General features: G+C 59.1%; 2 protein-coding genes across 5 annotated transcripts in view; both read left to right on the top strand.

Moving 5' to 3' along the window:
* LOC138835352 (alpha-2-macroglobulin-like) overlaps window positions 1–6,011 on the top strand; it is a 42,742-nt gene extending 36,731 nt beyond the window's left edge. Inside the window, exons 29-36 of the mRNA XM_070033953.1 lie at window positions 789–1,012; window positions 1,532–1,747; window positions 1,996–2,123; window positions 2,835–2,925; window positions 3,972–4,040; window positions 4,632–4,734; window positions 5,109–5,150; window positions 5,576–6,011. Coding sequence (XP_069890054.1) covers window positions 789–1,012; window positions 1,532–1,747; window positions 1,996–2,123; window positions 2,835–2,925; window positions 3,972–4,040; window positions 4,632–4,734; window positions 5,109–5,150; window positions 5,576–5,592 — 890 coding nt within the window. The 3' untranslated portion in view covers window positions 5,593–6,011. The remainder of the gene's footprint in view (window positions 1–788; window positions 1,013–1,531; window positions 1,748–1,995; window positions 2,124–2,834; window positions 2,926–3,971; window positions 4,041–4,631; window positions 4,735–5,108; window positions 5,151–5,575) is intronic.
* Window positions 6,012–9,345: 3,334 nt separating this feature from the next.
* On the top strand, window positions 9,346–17,527 carry LOC138835350 (cation-dependent mannose-6-phosphate receptor). 4 transcript variants are annotated; one of them, XM_070033951.1, is made up of 9 exons: window positions 9,509–9,580; window positions 11,341–11,401; window positions 11,550–11,697; window positions 13,226–13,384; window positions 13,602–13,768; window positions 15,480–15,589; window positions 15,888–16,018; window positions 16,611–16,737; window positions 16,900–17,526. In XM_070033951.1, the coding sequence occupies exons 4-9, from the start codon at window positions 13,230–13,232 to the stop codon at window positions 17,020–17,022; spliced, it is 813 nt and encodes a 270-aa protein (XP_069890052.1). In that variant the 5' UTR covers window positions 9,509–9,580; window positions 11,341–11,401; window positions 11,550–11,697; window positions 13,226–13,229; the 3' UTR covers window positions 17,023–17,526. The 4 variants fall into 4 exon arrangements, with proteins under 4 accessions (XP_069890051.1, XP_069890050.1, XP_069890052.1 ...); XM_070033952.1 differs by lacking the exon at window positions 9,509–9,580 and adding an exon at window positions 10,821–10,969; XM_070033950.1 differs by lacking the exon at window positions 11,341–11,401 and having other exon boundaries at window positions 9,346–9,580; window positions 13,229–13,384; window positions 16,900–17,527.
* Window positions 17,528–17,542: the final 15 nt, after the last annotated feature.

Raw genomic sequence — 17,542 nt, 5'->3', positions numbered from 1 at the left:
CAAAAACAGCTCAGGGACAGCACCCAGGCCCTGAGTTCAAATCCTACAACTGACAACACATAAAAATGATGAAGGTAGGGACACTCCTGAGAGAGTCCATCCGTCCCACGTCCTCCGCAGTAATGCCGCCCTGCCCCGGGTCCCTGCCCCCGCCTCTGCTAACCTCCGCCCAGCAGCTTTCAGGGCTGTATGATATATCAGATTATTCCCTCAAAACTGACGGAGCAATTTCCACCTGTGACTCTTGGGTCACGTTTCTTGCTTTGCTTTGAGTTTAGTACATTCTCGTACCAGAGCATAAGCCCTAAGCCTCATGCCCTCTCTCGGCTTTCTTGCTTACCCCTGGGCGCTCTCCCACCTGAGCCACGCCTCCAGTCCAGCATTTTGCTGGCTCACCGAACATGGAGTCTCACCAACTCTTCTGCCTGGGCTGGCTTTGAACCTCAACCCTACAGATTCCCAGTTAGGATTACAAGTGGGACTCACTCACACGCAGCTTCTTTAAAACTGACTTTGTCGGTCGTGGGGCTTGAACTCTGGCCCTGGGCGCTGTCTCTGAGCTCTTTATCGCAAGGCGGGCGCTCTACCCCTTGAGCCACAGCGCCACTTCCAGTTTTCTGGTGGTTCACGGGGGATCAGAGTCTCACGGCCTTTCCTGCCCCGGCTGGCCTCGAACCACGATCCTCAGATCTCAGCCTCCTGAGTGGCTGGGATGACAGGCGTGCGCTGCAGCGCCCGGCTCCCACAGTTCCGATCAGGCCCTGACGAGCGTTGTTCCTGCCGCCCAGGGGACTCGATGCACTGGACACGGCCACAGAAGCCCAGCGCGCCCGTGGGGCGGTGGTTCCAGATGCAGGCCCCCTCCGTCGAGGTGGAAATGACGTCCTATGTCCTGCTCGCCCTCCTCACGGCCCGGCCGGCCCCGGGCCCCGACGCCCTGACCACCGCCACCAAGGTGGTCCGGTGGCTCACGAAGCAGCAGAATGCCCAGGGCGGGTTCTCCTCCACGCAGGTGACTGCTCCCCCCTCCCTGGGTACTGGAACTCGGTGCCTGAGACCAGGGTGATTGCAGGGAGAAGCCGGGAGGGGCAGGAAAGGGGAGGAGAAAAGACCCTATAAAACCCAGAAGCCAAGCGGGGCGCTGATGCTCCCGCCTGGAATCCCAGCCACTCAGGAGGCTGAGATCGGAGGATCGCGGGTCAAGGCCAAGGAGCATCTGTGAGACTCTGATCTCCCATGAACCACCAGAAAACCAGACGTGGCGCTATGGCTCACGTGGTAGAGCGCCAGCCTTGAGTGAAAGAGCTGAGGGACAGCGCCCAGGCCCTGAGTTCAAGTTCTACTACCGGCACTTAGGAATAATTAAGAACAACAAGGATGAGGATGAAAGTAACGGATAATAAATGCTAACGGGGATCGTAGTGACTCATGATGAGTGACGTAACAGGGAAGCGATCATAATGGGGACGAATCCCACAAGGAACACCCCCCGCCCTGGCCCCGCCTGAGCGCCCCCCCATCTCTCCCTCAGGACACGGTGGTGGCTCTCCAGGCCCTGTCCCGCTACGGGGCGGCCACATTCTCCAGGACGGGTAAGGCCGTGCAGGTGAGCGTGCAAGGCCTGGACTTCTCCGAACAGTTCCAGGTGAACGATCAGAACCGGCTGGTACTACAGCAGGCCGCTCTGCCACGGGTCCCAGGACAATACAAACTGTCCGTGTCGGGACAAGGCTGCGTCTTCATCCAGGTGAGGCCTGGGGGGGGTGGGGGGGGCTGCGCCTTTCCACTCAACACTGGCGCTCTACCACCTGAACCACAGCCCTCTTCCAGCCTTTTGCTGGTTCATGAGAGATGAGAGTCTCACAGACGTTCCTGCCTGGGCTGGGCTTTGTGGCTCCTGAGTGGCCGGGATGCCAGGCGTGCGCTACGGGTGTGGGCGGGCCTGAGGAGTTCGGAGGCCCAAGCCCGACGGACTTCTGCCTTCGTGTCTCGTAGACATCCTTGAGATACAACATCCTCCCAGGGAAGGAAGATCTCCCGTTCACTTTGGAGGTGCACACGGACCCCCCAACGTGCGACGGCCCGAAGGCTCACACCAGCTTCCGCCTGGTGCTCAACGTCAGGTGAGGATCCGGGAAGGGAGGAAGCAAGGCGGGCACTGGGTGCTCGCAGTGTGTGTGTGTGTGTGTGAGACTTGAACTCAGGGCCTGGGCGCTGTCCCTCAGCTCTTCAGCTCAAGGCTGGCGCTCTACCCCTTGAGCCACAGCGCCACTTCCGGTTTTCTGGTGGTTCCTGGGAGATCAGAGTCTCACGGACTTTCCTGCCCAGGCTGGCCTCGGCCTGCGATCCTCCAATCTCAGCCTCCCGAGTAGCCGGGATGACAGGCAGGAGCCACTTGCTCAGATCAGAGAGAGACTGTCTGCAAACCTGCACAGAACAAAGCAGTGAGGGTCTCCAGTGATGGTTCCTGCTGCCACGGAACAAATCTCAAACCCCACGCAACGTCATCTACTTGGGATTAGAACTCACACACATGCCAGGCATTGGAGCACACACCTGCCGTCCAGCCCCTCAGGAGGCTGAGATCTGAGGATCACAATTCGAAGCCAGCCTGAGCAGGAAAGTCCGTGAGACTCTCATCTCTAATGGAGCAGCAAAAAGCTGGAAGTGGCGCTGTGGTTCAAGTGGTAGAGCGCCAGCCTTGAGCACAAAAGCTCAAGGATAGCGTCTAGGCCCCCAGTTCAAGTCCCAGGACTGTGTCTCACACACACACACACACACACACACACACACACACACACAGAAATCACCTAACTCCTCGTTTCCCACTTTAGTTACGTCGGGACCCGGCCTGCCTCCAACATGGCCATCGTTGACGTGAAGATGCTGTCCGGCTTCAGCCCCATGAAGGCCACCGTGAAAATGGTGGGTCCTTCCGGTCCTGGCCGTGGGCCATTTGTTCTGTCCCCAGACCCAGACCAGACTCTAGATTCAACTACAACTACATCCAGCCCGGCACCAGTAGCGCACGCCTGTCATCCCAGCTGCTCAGGAGGCTGAGATCGGAGGATCGTGGTTCGAGGCCAGCCCAGGGCAGGAAAGTCTGTGAGACTCTGATCTCCCATGGACCCCCAAAAAGCTGGAAGTGGAGCTGTGGCTCAAGTGGTAGAGCGCCAGCCTTGAACAAAATAATCTCTGGGACAGTACAAGGCTGTGAGTTTAAGACTCAGGGTGTGTGTGCATGCACACATAGACACACACACACACACACAACTATTACATCAACTTCCGAGAAAGACTTCCAGTTTCTCCAAACTCATGAATACTGGGCGTGTTTGTTCGAGCGCCCACAGCATGCTGTGAGAAGCCGAGACTACAGGTGGGCGATTGTGAGCAGTGCCCTGCTTTTGAATTGAGGTTAGACGCGTCAGAAGAAAAGCAGTGAAATACTGAACTGAACCTCCATATATGTGTGTGTGAGTCCCCCAGCCTGGCACATTTTCTTCCCTGTTCTTCAGAAAAGTCAATTTACAGAACAAGTCCTGAGCCCCGCAGACATGGCCCGAATTTCATCCAAATTTCTTTCCATATTTTGCTCTTTTTTGTGTGTGTGCCAGACCTGGGGCTTGAACTCAGGGCTTGGGTGCTGTCCCTGAGCTCCTTTTGCTCAAGCCTATTCCTGAAGCCACAGCTCTACTTCCTGGGTTTTGCTGGCTCATGGGAGATGAGAGTTTTAGGAACGGGCCTCCAACCACGATCCTCGGCTCTCAGCCTCCTGAGTAGCTAGGCTGACAGGCGGGAGCCACCGGGGCCGGCTCCTGTTTTCTTCGCATCCATCATGGATGAGCATGCATCGCTGTATGTACATAAACTGCAGGCGTGCATTTTTTATTCTCTGCTCATAAACAATGAGTGTGAGGGCCTGGCGGGGTTCCCAGGCCCCCCAGACTCAGTGTCTTGCTTCTCTGCAGCTTGAGCGATCCAACGCCGTGAGCCGGACGGAGGTCAGCAGCAACCACGTCCTCATTTACCTGGACAAGGTGAGCGCCAGGCGCACGGGGGAGACGCGCACGCGTGCGGGGGATTCGGAGGCCTGGAGTCCGGGCCTCGCCTGGGGGAGGCAGGCAGGAGCTGGGGGGACCCCCCCCCAGCTCACACGCTGACACAGCGCCAGGCGGGGCGGGGAGCTCCAGGAGAGCGCGAACTCCAGCGAGCCAGCAAAATGCGGACGTGGAGGTGTGGTTCAGGGGGTAGAGCGCCAGCCTGAGTGAAAAAGCTGAGGCGACTTGAATGAGTGGTATGCAAATGAGCAGCTTTGAATATTCAAATGAGCCTTGTTCGGACGAGCGCCGCTCAGGTAGAGAAACAGCTCAGCTTCTGACGCCTGCCCTGCCAGCTGCTCAGGAGGCTGAGAGCGGAGGATCGCGGGCCGAGGCCAGCCTGGGCAGGAAGGCCCGCGAGACTCTGATCTCCAAGGAACCCAGCGAAATAGCTGGACGCGGCTGGAGGCGTGGCTCAAGTGGTAGCGCGCCAGCCTGAGGGGGAAAAGGCCAATTGTGGGTGTGAGGTCCTGAGTTCAAGTCCCAGGGCTGGCATGGAGAGAAGGCACTGGCGGGTGGTTTCTGCCGTAGGTGACGAGAGAGACCGTGAAGCTGGCCTTCGAGGTCGCGCAGGACGTGCCCGTGAGCAACCTGAAGGCCGCCGTGGTGAAGGTCTACGACTATTACGAGACGGGTGAGTGTGCGCAGCCCTCTGACCGCGAGAATCGCGCGTGGGGGGAGGCTCTGGCGCCATTCGGTACATGGGATAACGGCTTTCCAGCCCCGCGCCCCTGGCTCCCGCCTGGCGTCCCAGCCACCCGGGAGGCTGAGGTCTGAGGATCGCAGTTCAAGGCCAGCCCGGGCAGGAAAGTCTGGAAGACTCTGATCTCCCAGGAACCACCAGAAAACCAGAAGTGGCGCTGTGGCTCAAGGGGTAGAGCGCCAGCCTTGAGCTGAAGAGCTGAGGGACAGCGCCCAGGCCCTGAGTTCAAGCCCCACGACCCCATCAAACATGACCAGCACTCCGTCAATAACACCACATAATAACAGCTTCCCTTCATTTTGCAGACGAGTTTGCTGTTGCTGAGTACAACGCCCCCTGCAGCAACGGTGAGTCCTTCACGCCCCGGCCCTCGGCCGGGTCTCCCACACATCCTCCTTCATGGACCAGGCAGGCATCTGGTGTGCACGCCTGTACTCCCGGCTACTCAGGGGGCTGAGAGCTGAGAATGGAGCTTCCAAGCCAGGAAAGTCCATGAGACCCTGATCTCCCATGAACCGCCAGAAAACTGGAAGTGGCGCTGTGGCTCAAGTGGTAGAGCGCCAGCCTTGAGCTGAAGAGCTGAGGGACAGCGCCCAGGCCCTGAGTTCAAGCTCCAGGACTGATCAAAAAGAGAGAGAGAGAAAAGATCCACTTTTTAGAGTAAATCCTAGTGCATTTCCATAGATCCTGCTCCCCTGATTTAAAGAAAGGAATACTATATACTCGTGAACCCTAAGTCTGTATTAACTGTCTTTTCTTGCCATTCCCACAGTCCACGAAAATTCTTGAGGACGGGCTGAGTGAGCCCCGGAGTCCCTGCGCTCAGAACTTCACAGGAACTCTTCAAATATATATATATATATATATATATATATATATATATATATATATATGTTTTATATCTCTGAAGATCTGATAGCCAGGCACAATGCTTCACGCCTGTAATCCCAGCTACTCAGGGGGCAGAGGTCTGAGACGCGCGATTCAAAGCCAGCCCAGGCAGGAAAGACCATGAGACTCTTTATCTCCAGTGAACCAGCAAAAAAGCTGGAGGTGGCGCTGTGGTTCAAGTGGTAGAGCGCCAGCCATAAGCAAAATAAAAATCAAGGACAGCGCTCAGGCCCTGAGTTCAAGCCCCATGGTGGACACCAATAATGATGATGATGATGATGATGATGACTTGATAAATAAACCACTTTTTCTTAGCATTCTCTCTCTCCATTCCCTCATTTGTTTGTTTGTTTTTTACATTTTTCAAGTCATTCTCAATAGACTCTGAGGATAAAAACATAATCCCAGTACCGGGCTCTGGCGGCTCCCGCCTGTCATCCCAGCTTCTCAGGAGGCTGAGATCTGAGGATTGCAGTTGGAGGCCAGCACACACACAGGAAAGTCTGTGAGACTTATTTCCAAGAAACCAGCAGGAAACCGGAAGTGGTGCTGTGGCTCAAGTGGTAGAGCGCCAGCCTTGAGCTGAAGAGCTGAGGGACAGTGCCCAGGCCCAGAGTTCCAGTCCCAGAACACCAATAACAATAATAATAATAATAACAACAATAATACATATACATATAAATAACCTACTAGGGCTGGGCAGGTGGCTCAGTGGTACAGTGCTCGCCTTGCATGCATGAAGCCCTGGGTTCGATTCCTCAGGACCACAGATGCAGAAAAAGCCGGAAGTGGCGCTGTGGCTCAAGTGGTAGAGCGCCAGCCTTGAGCCAAAGAAGCTCAGGGACAGCGCCCAGGTCCTGAGTTCAAGGCCCAGGACTGGTACAACATGAAACCAATTACCTACTAATGCAATCCAGGTCTGAAAACACAAGAACACTAGACCCCACAATGAGCAGAAGGAAAGCAGCGTTGCACTGGATTTCGCGTTGCTTTCTGGCTGTGCACTGTGCTCTCCCGTGCAGGTGTGACCGTATATAATCCCGGCCGTCCACGGACCACATCGCTGTCCTTCCCCACGCTGTGAGAACCCGCATTGCCCTTCCCAGCCTCATCCACAGACAGAGCTACCGCCTTCCCTTCTCCTGAGCTCCGCCCCGCGCCCCGAATGAATCGCCAACTTCCGTGGAAGTGAATTCCCAGGAAGATAAATCGGATCCGGCCTCTCAGTCCTGTTCAAGGAGGAGATACCCTGCCATTGTCATTCTTCCTTCTCGCCCAGTCAGGAGGATCGTGGTTCGAAACCAGCCAGGGCAGAAAAGCTGGCGATCCTCAGATCTCAGCCCCTTGGGTAGCTGGGATTACAGGTGTGCGCCACGGATACAGGACCTTCGTGTTAGTTGGTTTCATTTTTTTGAGGCACTGGTGCGTGGAGACTTCGGGAACCCCACCCCACGGCTGGTGGACACGCTCCTCCATGAGACCCCTCATCCCACAGAATGTGGTTTCCCCGTGGAGGAGCTCAGCGCTCAGGCCGCGGCCCTGGGCACCCACCCACCCGGGGAGCCGAGTGCTCTCCACCACAAACCCTCCACAAAGCCCCTTTGCTAGGGTACACACAGCAACCAGCCGGGCGCTGGTGCTCACGCCTGTAATCCCAGCTGCTCAGATGGCTGAGACCTGAGGATCACGGTTCAAAGCCAGCCCAGGCAGGAAAGTCCCTGAGACTCTGATCTCCCATGAACCACCAGAAAACTGGAAGTGGCACTGTGGCTCAAGGGGTAGAGCACCAGCCTTGAGCTGAAGAGCTCAGGGACAGTGCCCAGGCCCTGAATTCAAGCCCCACGACCAACAAAACAAAAACAAGAGACAGTACCCAGGCTCTGAGTTCAAGTCCTACCCAGTATCAGCACACAAAAAAAAGTGAATGAGTAGAAAAGAATTTACCTGAGGCCTAAAATCATATGCTCTACCATATACCAAATTTTCTTCCTTCTTTCCTTCCTTCCTTTCTGCCTGTCTGTCCTGGAGCTTGAACTCAGGGCCTGGGCATTGTCTCTGAGCTTTCTCAAGGCTGGTGCTCTACCACTTGAACCACAGCACCATTTCTGGCTTCTTGATAATTCATTTGGAAATGAGGCATCTCATGGACTCGTTCCTGGCTTTGAACCTCGAGCTTCAGATCTCAGCCTCCTGAGTAGCTGGGATTGCAGGCGTGAGCACCAGCGCCCGGCCCCTCCTTTCTGATCTTAATCACACGTATACACACACACACACACACACACAGTGAATAGCTCCGTGAGTCCTTCCGGGCTGAGAGAGGACGGGAGGCGGACAAGAGACAGGAATGTCTCTGTGTGTCTGTGTGTGTGTCGGTGTCCATGTATCTGTCTGTCTGTCTGTCTGTGTGCCTGTCCTGGGACCTGCCCTCAGGGCCTTGACCTCTTGCTTAGCTTTGTGCTCTCCAGGCTGGCGCTTCTACCATGTGAGCCGCGGCTCTACTCTGGCTTTTTGCTGGTTCACTGGAGGCTGCTGCCCGGGCCGGCCTCGGACCCCGGGCCTCAGCCCCAGCCTCCGACCCCGGGCCTCGAACCCCGGCCTCCCGGGCTGGCCTCGGACCCCGGCCTCGGACCCCGGGCCTCAGCCCCAGCCTCCGACCCCGGGCCTCGAACCCCGGCCTCCGACCCCGGCCTCGAACCCCGGCCTCCGACCCCGGCCTCGGACCCCGGCCTCGGACCCCGGCCTCCGACCCCGGGCCTCGAACCCCGGCCTCCGACCCCGGCCTCGGACCCCGGCCTCGAACCCCGGCCTCCGACCCCGGCCTCGGACCCCGGCCTCGAACCCCGGCCTCGGACCCCGGCCTCGAACCCCGGCCTCCCGGGCTGGCCTCGGACCCCGGCCTCGGACCCCGGGCCTCAGCCCCAGCCTCCGACCCCGGGCCTCGGACCCCAGGCCTCAGCCCCAGCCTCCCGGGCGTTTCTAGAAAACGATTCCGACTTTTTTTTTTCCCTGTCAAGAAGCCTCAGAAGCCAAACCCCGCGTGCGCCGGGGCCCGGGGTCCGAGGCCGGCCCGGAGGGGAGGCCGGGGCCGGGGCCAGCGGGGAGGGGAGGCCGGGGCCGGGGCCCGGGGTCCGAGGCCGGCCCGGAGGGGAGGCCGCGGCCTCGGCTCGCCCTGAGCCACCCGGAGGCCGGACGCGGCGCCGGGGCCCGGGCGCTGCCGCTCCCCGAGGGCCGCAGGGCCGAGGTCGGCGCCGGGCCTGAGCTCAGCCCGGGCCCCGCACGGGCCGCGAGCCCGACGGCCGCGGCTGCGCAGCGCCGCCCACAGGCCGAGCCGGGCGGCGCCGGGAGAACGCGGGACGCCAGGACTACAACTCCCGGCAGGCGCCAAGGGCGGCCTTGCGTATTTCCGCTTCCGCCGTCCCTGCCCTTTCCAATAGGACCAATCAGAAGCTGACGGACGTCGTAACCCCGCGGGACTGGGGCAATGAGAGGCGAGAGTTCAGGGAGGCGGGACCCCGGCACGCTATTGGTTAGCGAGGGACCCGCAAAGACGACGCTCAACCTGCCAGTCTCGATCGTGATTGGTGCTGGCGGGGCGGGGCGGAGCTAAGGCCCTAGGATTCAGCCCAATCAGCGGCTGGCGTTGCCCGGAAGACCGGAAGCATGGCTCCGGCGGCCTCGCGGCGCGGGGTCCGGTGGGAGGCGCCGTGGCCCGCCGGCGGCGGCTCGGAACTTCCGGTTTCCGGTTCCGGGGGTGAAGCTCGGCGGCGCGCAGGGGAGGGGGCGCCGGGCTCTGACAGCAGCCGCGCGCCGGGGTTCGAGGCCGGCGCCGCCGCCGCCGCCGCGCCCGCGGGGAGGCTGCGCGGGTCCGAGCGGGGCGCGCGCACGCGTGAGTGCGGGGGGGGAGGGGGAGGGGGAGGGAGGGGGGGAGGGGGAGGCGGGGGGGAGGGGGAGGCGGGGGGGCGGGAGGGGGGAGGCACGGGGGCTCCGCGTCCACCCCGCACGGGGCGCGGGCGATGCGGGCCGGGGGGGGGGGCGGTAGTTGGGGTGCGGGGGAGTCGGGGTGCAGAGGGCTTGGGGCGGTACTTGGGGTGGAGGGGGTCGGGGTGCAGGGGAGTTGGGGGCAGTAGTTGGGGTGCAGAGGAGTTGGGGGGCAGTTGGCTTGGGGCGGTAGTTGGGGTGCAGAGGGTTTGGGGCGGTAGTTGGGGTGCAGAGGGTTTGGGGCAGTAGTTGGGGGGCAGTTGGCAGTGGTAGTTGGGGTGCAGAGGGTTTGGGGCAGTAGTTGGGGTGCAGAGGGTTTGGGGCGGTAGTTGGGGTGCAGTGGAGTCTGGGTGCAGTTGGCAGTGGTAGTTGGGGTACAGTTGGCAGTGGTAGTTGGGGTGCAGAGGGTTTGGGGCAGTAGTTGGGGTGCAGAGGGTTTGGGGCAGTAGTTGGGGTGCAGAGGAGTTGGGGTGCAGAGGGTTTGGGGCAGTAGTTGGAGTACAGAGGGTTTGGGGCGGTAGTTGGGGTGCAGAGGAGTTGGGGTGCAGTTGGCAGTGGTAGTTGGGGTGCAGAGGGTTTGGGGCAGTAGTTGGGGTGCAGAGGAATCGGGGTGCAGTTGGCAGTGGTAGTTGGGGTGCAGAGGGTTTGGGGCGGTAGTTGGGGTGCAGAGTAGTTGGGGTGCAGTTGGCAGTGGTAGTTGGGGTGCAGAGGGTTTGGGGCGGTAGTTGGGGTGCAGAGTAGTTGGGGTGCAGTTGGCAGTGGTAGTTGGGGTGCAGAGGGTTTGGGGCAGTAGTTGGAGTACAGAGGGTTTGGGGTGGTAGTTGGGGTGCAGTGGAGTCAGGGTGCAGTTGGCAGTGGTAGTTGGGGTGCAGAGGAGTTGGGGTGCAGAGGGTTTGGGGCGGTAGTTGGAGTACAGAGGGTTTGGGGTGGTAGTTGGGGTGCAGTGGAGTCAGGGTGCAGTTGGCAGTGGTAGTTGGGGTGCAGGGGAGTCGGGGCGGGGTTGGGGCAGGTGGTCGGGGTGGCGGGAGGAGCAGCAGGCCCCTCTTCCTCTGAGGTCTGGGGTGTGGGCCCCCCCCGCAGGCCACCGGGGGGAAGGAGATAGTTTCCTTGCCAGGCCACACCGACCTGTCTGCAGGACACCACGTGAACAGCAGGGAAGCCAGGCTTGGTAGCACCCGCCCTGCGTCCCAGCTACTCAGGGGACTCCGTGGTTCAGAGCCAGCCCTGGCAGGAAAGCCCCAGAAACTCCTTCTCTCCAGGGAGCCAACAGAAAGCCCGAAGTGGCTCCGTGGCTCAGGTGGTGGAGGCTGGGGAAAAGGCTCAGGGGCAGCGCCCAGGCCGCGAGTTCAAGCCCCGGGACAAGCAGACAGGGACTGGCACCTTGGGAATATTGTTTCAAATCTTAATTATCTGACATTAAGAGAGGCCCGCCCACCTCTGGTCTTTCTCTGTCCCTGATCGTTGTTGTACACCTGTGTGTACAACAATCCTCCCAACTTGCCCAACTGACTTCCCCTTTGGGAAAGTTCACGTGCAACCCTCTTCACGTTTAAAATCGAGGGGGATCTAGCACCTCCTTTTTCTGCCCTGCCACCCCCAAAATGAACACAACCCAAATCTTAAGTGAGCAAAGTAGCGCTTACACCCCCCCTTCCACTTAACCCACAGACCTCGAACAGGAAGCAGATTTGCTCTGCATTCGCTTTAAGGCCAAAGAACACAGCATTTGGTGAGATCGCGCTCCCCAGAAATGGTTGGGGAGACCCAGGGCGAGCGAGTGGCAAGGAGATCTCAAAACCCCAAAATGGGAGCATTTGAAATTTGGGACCTGAGGCATCTGGCGTGTGCAATTAGCTAACAAAGCTTTCTTCCTCCAGAAACGCGGGCTGCTGCGTCCATACTGAGCCAAGGGAGGCTTGGGAAGTTAAGAGTTGGAGTTCTTTCTTCTCCTTCCGAGAGCCTTGGGAACGATCACTTCCCCTTTTCCTGCGAGGAAAAAAGAAAACCAAACGACCCAGGCAGCATGTGAGTTTGCTCCTTGATTCTCGTTTCCAGAACATACTCATGGTAGAACTTGCGTGCGCTGGCTGCGCGTGGATCATGAGTTCCGCTGACTCACGAGCGGTGTTGTGTACTGAGCTCACCCCGTACCACGATCCCTGCAGAACTGCTTAGCGTTTCTGCGAAGATGACTTGGTTCATCCATGCTCGGTGCTCCTCGGTGCTTGACCGAGTACTGCTGCTCTTGCTAAGTCCTGTTCTCACACGCTGGGTCCCTTTACGTGTGTTTTTGAGCATCCGTGGGGCCCTCAGTTAGCCCTGGTTATTGTCTGCAATTCTGTATTAATATGACCGTAGTGAATGGCACAGGAAATCACATGACTTGCCCCATTGGATTGTGGGAAATAGGACATGAAACACAAACCATACACCAGGCTCACGCCTGTAATCCCAGCTACTCAGGAGGCTGAGACCCGAGGATCGCAGTTTGAAGCCAGCTTGGGCAGGAAAGTCTGTGAAACTTTTTCTCTAGTTAAGCAGCAAAAAGCTGGAAGTGGGGTGTGGTTCAAGTGGTAGAGCACCCGCTTGAGCAAAGAAAAAAAGCCAAGTGAGAGCAGGAGGCCATGAGTTTAAATTCCAGTACACACACACACACACACACACACACACACACACACACACACACACACACACACACACACACACACACACACACACACACACACACACACACACACACACACACACACACACACACACACGCTTTGAGATAGTAGGCCATGTTTCTGTTTACCATTGTTACAATGACTATGTAAAGAGACTGTTAGATGATCCTGGAATTTTGAAAGGAAAAGTTAGGGCCCCAGAGTGTTCCATTGAAAGGAAAAGTTAGGACCCCAGAGTGTTCCAGTTGGATTCTTTTGCATCTGAATAAATGTTTTCAGACCGTAATATTCCATTTGGCCCTGGGTAAGGCCGCTTCCTTAAGCTCTGCTTTCCAACTAGCATTACATTTTGCATAATGAGCCAGCTAATCTCAGTAACTCTCCAAACTGTAAAGAAGCGGTGTTGAGGGGCTGGGCAGGTGGCTCAGTGGTAGAGCGCTCGCCTTGCATGCATGAGGCCCTGGGTTCGAGTCCTCAGCACCACATAAGCAGAAAAAGCCAGAAGTGGCGCTGTGGCTCAAGTGGTAGAGCGCCCGCCTTGAGCTGAAGAGCTGAGGGACAGCGCCCAGGCCCTGAGTTCAAGCCCCACAACCAACAAAAAAAATGGTATTGGAGGCAGGGCTAAGATGGTAGAGTGCTAGCCAGTGAGCAAAAGCATCAGGTGCTGAGTTCGAGTCCTGTTCTTGGAACCCTGTAAAGAAGCAGTTTCACAGCGATCATAATAAAGTCGTTTCCCTTCCTCCTCCTTCCTTCCCTAATCTGTTTGAAAAGACTCACCTATGGATTAGACTAAAAGTTACTCAGCAAGACTCAGCAAGATGGCGCTAGTTGGTTTATTCCGTAATTCCTGTGTGCTTCCTCTCCCCCCGCTCTGCCTTCTCCGCCAGAAGCATGCGGCCCACCCTGCTGCTCGCGCTCCTGGCCATGGAGGTGAACAAATCCTGGCAGACAGAAGAAAAAACCTGCGACTTAGTTGGCGAAAAAGAGAAAGAATCCCAGAAGGAGCTGGCCTTGCTCAAGAGACTGGACCCACTGTTCAATAAAAGGTAAACGAGCGCCTTGGACCGCTTAAGAAACTGCCTTGGCCGGGCACGGTAGCGCACGCCTGTAATCCCAGCCGGAAAAAAAAATGGAATTCTAGAACTGAGCTGGGAGGCGGGGACCGAGCGGGTCGGCTGGGTCGGGTCGGGTCCACCCAGACGAGCAGGTGGCCGGCCGCGTGGGACTGACCACCAGTGACCGGTCCCCTCACTTGCCTTGCAGCTTCGAGAGCACGGTGGGCCAGGGCGCAGACTCATACCTCTACATCTTCCGCGTGTGCCGCGAAGCCGGCAACCACACCTCGGGAGCCGGCCTGGTGCAGATCAACAAAAGCACTGGCAAGGAGACGGTGGTGGGCAGACTCAACGAGACACAGATCTTCAACGGAAGTGAGTGTCTCTCCCTCCCCCCGCCCCCCACCCCCGGCTCGGCCCCCCAGCTGGGCCGGGCACTGCGGCTCATGCCTGTAATCCCCGCTCATCAAGAGGCTGAGATCGCAGGATCGCACGTGGAAGCCAGGCTGGGAGACGAGTCCGTGCGCTTCTCATCTCCAGCAAAAAGCTGTGGCGCTGTGGCCTAGAGCACTAGGCTTGAGCAAAAAGAAAAAGCTCAGCGACAGTGTCCGGGCCCTGAGTTCAAGTCCCAGGAACGGCCCAAGAAAAAAAAAAAATGAGAAGAAAGTCATAATAAAGTCCTGTTGCTCAGAAACCCTGGTGACTTCCCGGGACTAGAGTGGCTGAGGTTACAGGAGGCCAATGATGACTCGGCCATACAGTAACCAGTCCTGTGCCTGAAAAGCCATCTGCGCACGCGCGCATGTACCAATACTGGGGCTTCAATTCGGGACCTCTCCCGTGTGGCGTTTTTATCCGTTGCTGACGCTCTACCACTTGAGCCACAGCTCCACTTCCGGCTTTATTTTTGGTGGTTAATTAGAAACGAGTCTCATGGACTGACTTTCCTGCCCTGGCTGGCTTTGAACCCCTGATCCTGAGATCTCAGCTTCCTGAGGAGTTGGGATGACACGTGTCAGCCATTGATTGTCTAGCTGTGTGTGTGTGCGCGCGTGTGCACACGTGCATGTGTGCGCATGCGTGCATGTGTGTGTGCAGGTCCTGGGACTTGAACTCAGGGCCTGGGTACTGTCCCTTTCCTGTTCAAGGCTGGTGCTCTGCCACTTGAGCCACAGTTCCACTTCTAGCCTTTTTTTTTTGGTGGTGGTTTATTGGAGATCAGAGTCTCACAGGTTTTCTTGCCTGGGCTGATCCTCAGATCTCAGCCTCCTGAGTAGCTGGGACCCCAACTGAGTAGCTGGGTCCCCCCCCTCCACCCGTTTTCTTAATGAAAAATTAAAAGTATATTCCTGTCTCCAAAGCTCATTCGTTTAGCATGTGCGCATGGCTGATTTTAGACTGTAGACATCTCCCTGCTGCCATTTATGATTTGAAATCTCTACGCTGGCCGTTCACATGTGTGCAGAAAAACGCGAATCCATGTTTGCTGCCTTCACTGAGGAAATGTCAAAGTATTCTTTGAAAAGTGCATCGATCCGCGGGGCTGGGCAGGTGGCTCAGTGGTAGAGCGCTCACCTCGCATGCTTGAGGCCCTGGGTTCGATTCCTCAGCACCACATAAGCAGAAAAAGCCGGAAGTGGCGCTGTGGCTCAAGTGGTGGAGCGCTAGCCTTGAGCTAAAGAGCTGAGGGACAGAGCCCAGGCCCTGAGTTCAAGCCCCACAACTGACAAAACAAGAAGTGCATCAGGTTCTTTGTTGTCCTAAACAAAGGCACACCAGCCAGGTGCTGTGCTTCACGCCTGTAATCCTAGCTCATCAAGATGCTGAGATCTGAGGATCGGGGTTCAAAGCCAGCCCAAGCAGACACAGTTGGGACACTTTTACCTCTCACCCAGCCAAAAGCTGTAAGTCAAGCTGTGGTTCAAGCGGTAGAGCACCCGCCTTGAGCCAAAAACCAGTTCAAGGACACTTCCCAGGCCCTGAGTTCAAGCCCCAGGACCAGCTTTAGAAGAGGAGGGGGAAAAAAAATTATCCCTCATCCCAGGCCTCCCAGGGCCCTTCAGTGCCCACCTCCCGTCCCTGCCAGGTAACTGGATCATGCTGATTTACAAGGGGGGAGACGAGTACGACAACCACTGCGGCCGAGAGCAGCGCAGGGCCGTCATCATGATCTCCTGCAACCGCCACACGCTCGCGGTGAGCGCTGGGGGAGGGGGCTGGGGAAGGAGGGCTGGGGGGGGGACCGCAGCAGTGAGCACTGGGGGCCTGGGGAAGGAGGGCTGGGGGGGACCGCAGCGGTGAGCACTGGGGGCCTGGCTCAGCCCCCTCCAGGCACCGGTGGTGACGCCTGGAATCCCGGCTGAAATAGAAGGACTGTGGTCCAGCGGGACGTGGAGCTGTGGCTCAAGTGGCAGAGCCCTGAGTTCAAGCCCAGGGGCTGTCCCTCGCACGCACACGCGCGTGGTCCCATGCAGACCCCTTGTCCCCCCACCAGGACAATTTCACCCCGGTGTCTGAGGAGCGGGGCAAAGTGCAAGATTGCTTCTACCTCTTCGAGATGGACAGCAGGCTGGCGTGCGCCCCCGAGGCCTCCCACCTCAGCGTGGGCTCCATCCTGCTGCTCACGTGAGTGGCGGCCCCCCACCCCGCCAGGCCACCCCAAAGCGAGCGCCTGAGCCAGGCCACAGGCGCGAGGCCCGAGCTTGCGGCCGAGCCTCGTGGCTCCCGCCTGTCATCCCGGCCGCGTGGGAGGCTGAGGGCTGGGAGCCGGGGCGGGAAAAGCTGAGTGACTCTGACCCAGTGAAGCAGCAAAAGGCTGGGTGGGGGGCGTGGCTCAAGTGGTAGAGCACCAGCCTTGAGTGAAAAGGCTTAAGCAAGAACAGAAGGCCCCCGAGTTCAAGCCCCAGGACAGACAGACAAGACCAGGGAGGGAAGGAAGGAAGGAAGGAAGGCGGTGTTCAGGGCAGTACAGTATTAGGTTATTTGTTTGGTGTTTATTTTTGCTGGGGTTTGTGTTGTTTTTTGTCAGTCCTGGGCCTTGAACTCAGGGCCTGGGCGCTGTCCCCGAGCCTCACTGTGCTCAAGGCTGGCGCTCTGCCACCTGAGCCACGGCTCCACTGCTGGTTTTCTCTGCCTGGGCTGCCTCCTGGGCGGCTGGGGTGACCGGCGGGAGCCGCTGCCCCGGCTCCTGTTGAGAGCGGGCGTCCCCTGGCCGCAGGTTCGCGTCCCTGGCGGCCGTCTACGTCACGGGGGGCTTCCTGTACCGCCGCCTGGTGGTGGGCGCCAAGGGCATGGAGCAGCTCCCGCACCTGGCCTTCTGGCAGGACCTGGGCAACCTGGTCGCAGTGAGTAGCGGGTCCGCGGGGGCCTGGGACCGGCCTGGGAGCCGCTTGTGTGGGGTTCAGCACCCCGCAGCCTGGAGCGGGAGCTCGGCCTCCTCGGCCTCCTCGGCCCGGGCTGGCCTCGGGCGGGCGCCCCAGCTTCCCCTCCGCTTCTCCCCCGCCCAGGACGGCTGCGACCTCGTGTGCCGCTCCAGGCCCCGCCCCGCGCCCGCCGCCTACCGCGGCGTGGGCGACGACCAGCTCGGGGACGAGTCGGAGGAGAGGGACGACCACCTGCTGCCCATGTGAGCCGGCGCGCCGGGCCGGGGCCCGTCTGTCTGTCCGGCGCGGAGGCTGGGGGGCGCCGGGGGCGCGCGCTCAGCCCCGGGCGGGTCCGCGCACACTGGATCTCCCTTCAGGCTCCTGCTGTGGCTTCAGAGCAGCGCTGCCCGACCCGACCCGCCCGCGGCCGCGGCCGCCCCCTCCGCCTCCCCCAGCCCAGGGGCGCCGGGGCGGAGCGAAGCTGTGACCCCCGCGCCCCGTGCCCGCGCCCCGCGCTGCCCCGCGTGGGGTGGGGGGCCTGGGAGGCTTTTTGTTCCCGAGTTTCTCCCAGGCCTGTGGTTTGGCTCCCCCCACCCACCCCTGCGCCCTGGAAGCTTCTGGAAAGGGAATGGAGGCAGGAGAGGGCCCGGCCCGTCCTGCAGGCTCAGGGAAGTCGCTCCCGCCCGGGGGGGGGGGGGTGGCTGCCTGAGGGATTTGGGTTTTGTTTCCTTTCTTTCTAAACAAATAATGTTATTTAAAAAAAACAAAAAACGAAAGCTTCTCTGTG

The sequence above is a fragment of the Dipodomys merriami genome, unplaced genomic scaffold (assembly GCF_024711535.1).
Source record: "Dipodomys merriami isolate MVZ:Mamm:240054 unplaced genomic scaffold, mDipMer1.0.p SCAF_233, whole genome shotgun sequence".
NCBI lineage: Eukaryota > Metazoa > Chordata > Mammalia > Rodentia > Heteromyidae > Dipodomys > Dipodomys merriami.
This window is presented reverse-complemented; position numbering and strand designations above follow the sequence as displayed.

Coding starts and splice junctions, on each gene's coding strand:
- LOC138835350 (XM_070033949.1), top strand. CDS start 9,355: ATGGCTCCGGCGGCCTCGCGGCGCGGGGTCCGGTGGGAGGCGCCGTGG. Junction 13,385..13,601: donor GACCCACTGTTCAATAAAAG/GTAAACGAGCGC, acceptor CTTGCCTTGCAG/CTTCGAGAGCACGGTGGGCC. Junction 15,590..15,887: donor GCAACCGCCACACGCTCGCG/GTGAGCGCTGGG, acceptor TCCCCCCACCAG/GACAATTTCACCCCGGTGTC.